General features: G+C 38.3%; 1 protein-coding gene across 1 annotated transcript in view; it reads right to left on the bottom strand.

Moving 5' to 3' along the window:
• Nucleotides 1-1,459: 1,459 nt before the first annotated feature.
• The window catches only part of PANK3 (pantothenate kinase 3), a 14,847-nt gene continuing 7,857 nt past the window's right edge, over nucleotides 1,460-8,449 (bottom strand). Inside the window, exons 4-6 of the mRNA XM_015571269.1 lie at nucleotides 7,540-7,663; nucleotides 3,736-3,861; nucleotides 1,460-2,593 (exon numbers count right to left, since the gene is read on the bottom strand). Of these exons, the coding sequence (XP_015426755.1) occupies nucleotides 2,543-2,593; nucleotides 3,736-3,861; nucleotides 7,540-7,663 (301 nt within the window). The 3' untranslated portion in view covers nucleotides 1,460-2,542. The remainder of the gene's footprint in view (nucleotides 2,594-3,735; nucleotides 3,862-7,539; nucleotides 7,664-8,449) is intronic.

Genomic DNA, 8,449 nt, shown 5'->3' on the forward strand with positions numbered 1-8,449 from the left:
AGCCACTACCCAAATCTGGCTACTGAGAACTGGAAACATGGTTAATGTAAATTGAGGTGCACTCTAAGTATAAAATACAAACTGGTTTTGAATACCAAGTGCAAAAGACCAAAACGTAAAATATCTAAGTAACTTTTAATATTGATTACATGTTGAAACAATAGCATGTCGGATATTTACTGAATTAAATTGAAACATATAATGAAAATGAATTTCACCCATTTCTTGTTACTTTAACTGTGCCTACTGGACAATGTAAAATTTCATGTGACTCACATTTTCTTTCTATTAGCGCTGTTCAAGAACACAAAATGGTGAGGCATTATAGTGATTGGGATCATAACCAAACCTATTTACCATTGTATTCTCACATGGAGGTCATAATACAAAAGTAGAATCTTGGCAGCCTTCATCATAATTCTGTGTTCTTATTATTCCAGTCATTCTAGATTATACACGAGAAAAGCCAAGTGCAGAGTGGTGAGATAGCACTCCCCTTTACATGCGTGTTAGCAAGTACCTGCAGTTCTTGAGGACAGAAAGTAGGAATCATAGTCCCAAATTAAACAAAGTATTGATCAAACTAACTTGTAGAGATTTTGATCATTCCATTTCTTTCCACCTAAGCCTACAGCTACTAATGTACCGTTTGCTACAGAAATATAACTTGAAGTTATGGTCTTTTAAAATATTCAAATATTCAGAATTAAAACTTTTTGTACCAATGCCCAAATCACAAACTTTTAAAATAAGTTGAATTGGCGGCTTTTGGCTGAAATACCTCATCAATACAATGGAAATATGAAAGAAACGTTTGGTCGTAGGTTTTCAAAATATACTGAATGACATGAATCCAAAGATCTAAATATTCTAAATTCTAAAAAATTATGCTGACATACTTTCTCTGCATATTCATCAGTACTCATATTAATGTCTTTAAATAAAAGAAAACCGAATTGTAAGTATTTGAGCACAGATTCTGAAAATTCTAAGCACCTCTTGATAGTCTAGTGAAAACTGTTCTCCATGGAGCAAAACTGTGTTCTGTGGAAACACCACAATACTTCTCCGTAATGTAAACAGCTATAAGTTCTTCAAAGCACATCAGACTTACTGGTAACCTAAGGAGGTGACTAGCTTCCCCAAGACTCAATACAGTGGGGCCTTGACTATGAGTTTAATTCGTTCCGAGACCGAGCTCATTAAGGAGTTCATTAACTGAAATTACTCTGTCAACTCAATGCAAAAAATCGGCTGAGAGACAGCTGGTATCTCAAAAAACTTGTTAGTCGGGACACTCGTAAGTCAAGGCCCCACTGTACTTCATACAAACCATGAGCAATAGTCTCTAACGACGTTGCTGAGCTCTAAAATGTTACTGCCAAAGTAAAAATCCGAAAAGGTTTATAACATTATAAAAAATGATTCAAAATAGAGAACAAATTCTAAGGCAGAGGGATTTACAGTAAATTTAGGAATTATAATTTTTATTACCAGGATGTACAAAAACACTGATCCTTTTATAATTTTGCAGTATGGCCTCTGAATTCCAGTTTCAAAAGCACTCTGACTTCTATAACATCAATTTAGAATAAATGTGATTTTGTGGCTGTTCATAATAGAATTAAGTCTTTAGCTTTGATGGTTCAGACCTAATTAGACAGAAAGGACTGAGTCTGGGCCTGAGATAAATGTGGTACAGAAAGAACTCTCCAATCATGCAAACCATACTTCGTTAGAATAGTCTTTGGGACCTCATCATAGGACTTTCAAATAAATAATTAAGCTTCCAATTACAAAATATTAAACACTGTAAATGTACTGATTAACAATAAAATCTAGAAAGTGCAATGTCACCAAATATGTGCATTTTCTAGATTCATTTAAAATTCAGGCTAATATTTCAATTAAATTATGGCATTTGAAAAAGGTACTTCTTTTAAAAAGGTTATACTTCTGGGAAAAGATCACATAAACATGCTTTTTGGGGGGATATGTTAGGAAAACAACAATGAATAATTAGTATTGCCTTGACATTTCTAAAATCACATAAAAATTATCATCTTTGATTGCCATTTCAATTTATTTTGATACAGGGTATGTTACGGTCTGCTTACTAATACCCAAAACATAGAACAGACTTGTAACAAATATTCAGAATTAATTATTTTTATGAGATAAACATTTCTGAGCCTTTTAAGATTTGTTTGAGCATACAGTACTGCAATGTTGGCTACATAAAATAAATAGAAAATCTTTTTGAGAGAAAGCTCAATAATCAGAGGCTGTACTGCATTTAAGGATTTAACACTGGCTATATACAAAAGGGAAAGCATTTCAATTAGAAATACTTCACCTGCTACCGAGTTCTTGCTGTTACTATGGCAACATTTAGCAGCTTACCATTTTGACATTTAAAAAGCAACAGGAATAGTGCTACTCTTTTATCCTTCGTTTCCAGTGACAAATAATGCAGCAATTATGCCTGTGGTTTTCAGTTCCTCTTGGATGACATTTATTATCAGAGATAAACCTGATGCTTTTAGCTGAAATTTGGCAGCCCAAGAAGTGCACCAACTGCTCCAAAGTATCCCTGTATAATTTAAAACAATTATTAATGTAGTGCAGCTCTTAAATTATCATACAGTACGAACCACTATTAAGAACACATTTATATTATAACAACATCTATTCAGAAATCTACCAATTTGTTTTGTCAGCTATTATAAAAAATTTTAAACTGTATTCTCAATATATACACCTTTTAAATACCTACTTTTAAAGTGTGGTTTAAAAGAAATTAAATGTCTTTTTATTGATTTTATTGATTTCAGAGAGGAAGAGAAAAGGAGAAACAGCAATCACGAGACAGAAACATTAATCGCTGCCTCCTGCACGCCCCCTACTGGGGATCAAGCTGGCAAATCGGACATGTGTCCTGACAGGGAATCAAACAGTAACCTGGTCCAAGGGTTGACGCTCAACCACTGAGCCACACCGGCAAAGCAAAATGTGGCTTTTAGACACTAAAATTTCTAGGGCTATTATTGCATTCTGTGCCCCCTCCCCTTTCCTCAATTAACTTCCCTTGGCTAAGCCTGCCACTTTCAGTGACTCCATCCCGCATCCAGCAACTTGGTGTTTCTCATTCTGATCTCTACAGTGAGAGCAGTGACAATGAAACACGAATGCTTTTAAGGAAATGCTCTGAACCTGTGTTATTAAAACTCTTGTAGCCAGTTGACTGACCAGAAACAAAATAACTCGAGGTAAATTTACTTAATCTGAAACATTATGTAAACTGTTATTTGCTTAGATCAAAATTTAACTGGTTGTAGTGAATATGAAAAAAACAAACAAAACAAAACTCCAAAATGTTAACAGTGGTTATCTCTGGCAGTGAGGGTGGGGATGTGGTGGGAAGATTAATTTTCATTGCTAAATTATATAGTTTTGTATTGTTTACATTTAACATTTGTTACCTCAGAGGAGAAAATAAGATCCACTAAGTGTACAAGCAGCCCAATATTTAAGGAGCTGATACTGCCCTCTCAGAATTGTGAAGTCTCAACTTAATGCGGTGCCTGCCAGGTTACAGTAACCCTGATCCCCCAATTCAAACTGAAGTGAGGAATCAATATACAATTTAGGTAAACTGTAGTTTGTACTTTACACAAGAAGCCTGCATATAAAAGCATGCTATTAAAATTCACAAACATTATTTTGCTGTCATACCTCATGCTCTAGAAACAATGCTTTCAGTTGTCCTTTTGACCAGTAATCCAGTGCATATGCCAAAAGTTTCATTGAGAGAGTATTGACTCGTAAAAAGTTTCCAACAAAGACAACTCTGTTTATTTTCTAAAGGAAAAAGAACAAATAAAATGACTTTAAGAAAGAATTATAAATAGGTTTCACAATACATGAGGGTTTACAAAATCTCTACTTAAAAATGTAAATAACTACCCCTTGCTAGTGCCTGCTACATTCCTGGCATACAACTCCATAATCCTGTATATTTAAAAACATGACTTTTGGACATTACTACACACCTGTCTACACCCATGGAATGTACAGCCAGAGTGAACCCAAGTGTAAACTATGGACTTTGGATGGTGATGGTGTGTCAGTGTAGGTTCATGGTTGTAATGAGTGAGTCAGTGAGCTGCCGGATGGAAACGGGAGGTGGTGCAGGCGGGTCAGGGGTATATGAGGACTCTGTACTTTCCACTCATTTTTGCTGTGAACCTAAAACTGCTCTAAAAAATAGTCTATTTTAAAAAAGAAAAGTTCTGGAAAAGATGCCACTTAATGATTATAGATGAGACCTGTTTGCGAAAATGGCCAAGAAATAATTAATATAGCAATTTGGAGAGGTGCTGTTGTTGAGATTAAAGGAGACCAACCAAGGAAGAGTTAAATGTGTTTAGGATCGCCCTGACCGGTTTGGTTCAGGGGATAGAGCATCGGCCTGCGGACTCAAGGGTCCCAGGTTGGATTCCGGTCAAGGGCATGTACCTTGGTTGCAGGCACATACCCAGTAGGAAGTGTGCAGGAGGCAGCTGATCGATGTTTCTCTCTCATCCATGTTTCTAACTCTCTATCCCTCTCCCTTCCTCTCTGTAAAAAAAATCAATAAAATATGTTAAAAATGTGTTTAGGATTAAAAGCAGCTGTAAACCTGGCCAGTATGTTGCAATGTATGCTCAACAATGACACGCAACCTGTGGACTTTATACAGAGCTGGAGAGCAACACTGACTGGGTAGGGCATGCACACCGACTGAGGTTAAAATGCCTGCTAGTTATTCCCTCAACCAACAACTACACTGTTATTAAAAACTAAAGAAATAAAATTCTGGATTTAAATAATAATTCAGAACATTAATTTGGGTTTTGGCACAGCTGTTCTCTCTGTTGAATCCTCTTTCCCCCAAAATATCCACATGTATGATTCTTTTGCTTCCTTCAAATCTTTGTGCAAATGTCACATCTTCAATAAAGCCTCCACCAACCACCCAATTACACAGCAATCTGTCCTCTGCCACGCTCTGGTCTATTCTCAAATTCTCTTTGTCCTGTTTGATGTTCTCATTTTGAAAAACAGCATTTGTTACCTAACACAAACTAAATACTTATTTACTACATCACTCGAATAGATGTAAGCTCCATCACGTCAGAGATCACTGTTTCCTTCACTAATGTATCCCAAGTGCCTAGAACAGTGATGGCGAACCTATGACACGTGAACTCATTTTTTTGGTTGATTTTTGTTAAATGGCATTTAAATATATAAAATAAATATCAAAAATATAAGTTTTTGTTTTACTATGGTTGCAAATGTAAAAAAATTTCTATATGTGACACGGCACCAGAGTTAAGTTAGGGTTTTTCAAAATGCTGACACGCCAAGCTCAAAAAGTTCGCCATCACTGGCCTAGAACGATGCCTAGCACATGGCGACCTGTACATATTTATCCAACGAATAAGTGAATGAATGAAGACTCACAAAGCCAAATTTCCATTCAGTTAAAAGCACTTGACATTTACAAAAATTCAGTGGACCCTGGCCGGTTTGGCTCAATGGTGGAGCATCAACCCACACACCAAGAGGTTGCTGGTTTGATTCTGGGTCAGGGCACATGCCTGGGTTTCGGGCTCGATCCCCAGTAGGGAGCGTGTGGGAGGCAGCAGATGGATGTTTCTCTCTATTCCTCTCCCTTCCTCTCTCTCTGAAAATAAAAAAATCAATTAAAAAACAAATTAAATGGACAAATATATCTATTACATGAAGAAAGAATTGTATATATAGTCTCCTTCAAATAAAAATAACCCAAATATGAGATAGGTCTAGCTAGCAGTACATGCTTTTCGTAAGTATATGAAGAATGAGTCTCAATGCCTTCATAGCCCTGTACAATGCTGCTTGATCCATATGCAACAAGGCAGCACTGTAAAGAAGCCGAGGGCAGTAAGAAAACTTCCAAGCACTTCACCCATCAAATGCAACAGCACCAGGAAAAAGACAACACAAAACACACACTCACACACTGCCTTTTCCTCTTACATCTTTAAGAGATTTAGGTCATGTACGGCCATGTGCTGCCTAACCACATTTTAGGATCACATATATGATGATGGTCCCAAAGGATTACAATGGAGCTGAAAACTTCTATTACCTAGTGATGTCATAGCCGTGTCACAGCCATCCTGACGTAGCACAACACGTTACTCAAATGTTTATGGTGCTGCTGGTGTAAACAAACCTACGGCACTGCCAGTCGCATAACAGTACAGAACAATTCTATACAGTATATACAATCTGGCAATGATAATAAATGTCTGTTACTGGCTTATATACTTACTAGAGGCCTGGTACACAAAAATTGTGCACACTCGAGCAGGGGGGTGGGGGCATGGGGGTGAGGGGGGAGTCCCTCAGCCCAGCCTACACCCTCTCGCAATCTGGGTCCCCTCAGGGGATGTACAACTGATGGCATAGGCCCACTCCCCGGGGATCGGGTCTTAGCTGGCAGTCAGACATCCCTCTGGCAGCCCAGGAGCCCTTGGGTGATGTCTGACTAACAGCTTAGGCCTGCTCCCCATAGGGAGTGTGCCTAAGCCATCAGTCGGACATCCTTAGCACTGCCATGGAGACGGGAGAATCTCCCGCCACTGACGCGGAGCTTGCCAGATGTGAGCAGGGCTTTTGGCTGAGCGGTGCTCCCCTGTGGGAATGCATTGACCACCAGGGGGCAGCTCCTGCATTGAGCGTCTGCCCCCTGGTGGTCAGTGCGCATCATAGCAACTGGTCGTTCCATAGTTCGATGATCTGCATATTAGCTTTTTATTATATAGGACTATACTATACTATACTATACTATACCATACTATACTATAAACTTCTTACTGTAATTCTAGAGTGTTCTCTTTCTAAAAAGAAGACAGTTTGCTATAAAACAGTATGCCATTTTACACCAGCAGCAGCAGCAGCAGCAGCCGCCGCCTCATAGATCTTTGGGTCTCTTGCATTTACCAATTTCCTCGTGCTTGATTTAATCTCACGTTGTTTGGTACAAGTAATATGCTGTATAGGCTGGTAGCCTAGAGCAATAGCTCTGCCACCCAGCCTACGCGTGTGTAGGCTGTGCCATCCAGGTTTGTGATAAATGTGCTCTATTATGTTCACACAATAATGAAATCACCCAGTGACACATTTCTCAGAATGTACCTGTCATTAGGCAGCACGTGACTGTATTTCCGAGAAGGCGAAATGTAAATGTCTATTTGTGCTATTTCTGATTTGAATTACCTGCTACTTTCTTGAAAGGTCATGTAACAATTGGGTACATAACATACACACTTAATGAGTGTTGGGTGTTAACATACATCCAGGAGTCTTGGGGTTTAACGGATTAGGTCTCTATCCTATAGGTCTCTGTAAGAAACATGAAGAAGCCCTGCTATATGCACATAAAACTCCAATTCACATATAAAAAATACTCCAGCCCATTTTTTCATATAATTAAAATTTTCTTACCTCGTTATCAGCACACATTCGTGCCACAGAACCAATGTTATTGGTGATAGTAACTAAAGTAGCTCTTGCTAGATCTTCTTTACTAACAGATTCTCGCTTCTCCTTATAAATCATGTTGCCAAAACTGCAGCGAAATGAAAAAACAAAATCAAACCTGCTGATAAAAAGCAACATTTCATACATACAGAGAATTTATCCTACAGATAAATCTACACATATACAGGGTTATTCATTGATCCACTAAACTGAACATACCAAAATAACGGAACCCAAACATCACCAAACAATGAAATAGCATGAAGCTATTAACAAGAAAGAAAGAAGGGAAGGAAATAGAGGCAGGAGAGGGATGGGAGGGAGAGAAAGAAGGTAAAGGAGGCAGAGAAAGACTAGAGTGTGTGTGTTTGCGCACACACACACACACGCTGTTACAGTATATATACACACACACACACATATATATATATATATATCTCGCCCTAGCTGGTTTGGTTTAGTGGTTGAGTGTCAGCAGCCCACAGACTAAAGGGTCCTGGGTTTGATTCTGGTCAAGGGCATGTACCTGAGTTACAGGCTCGAGCCCTGCCCTGTGTCTCTCTCATATTGAAGTATCTCTCTCATATTGATGTTTTTGTCTCTACCCCTCCCTTCCATTCTCTCTAAAAATCAATGAAAAAACATCCTCGTGTGAGGATTAACTACAACAAAAGTGTGGAATAACAAATCCATGTCTCTTTCTATCTCTCCCCCCCTTCCCCTCGCTCTATAAAAATAGTAAAATAATAAAAAAATCAATAAAAAAATGTTAAAAAGTATATATATATAGCAGCGGTTCTCAACCTGTGGGTCACGACCCCTTTGGGGGTCAAATGACCCTTTCACAGGGGTCGCCTAAATACATCCTGCATAT

Source organism: Myotis davidii, unplaced genomic scaffold (assembly GCF_000327345.1).
Source record: "Myotis davidii unplaced genomic scaffold, ASM32734v1 scaffold828, whole genome shotgun sequence".
Taxonomy (NCBI): domain Eukaryota; kingdom Metazoa; phylum Chordata; class Mammalia; order Chiroptera; family Vespertilionidae; genus Myotis; species Myotis davidii.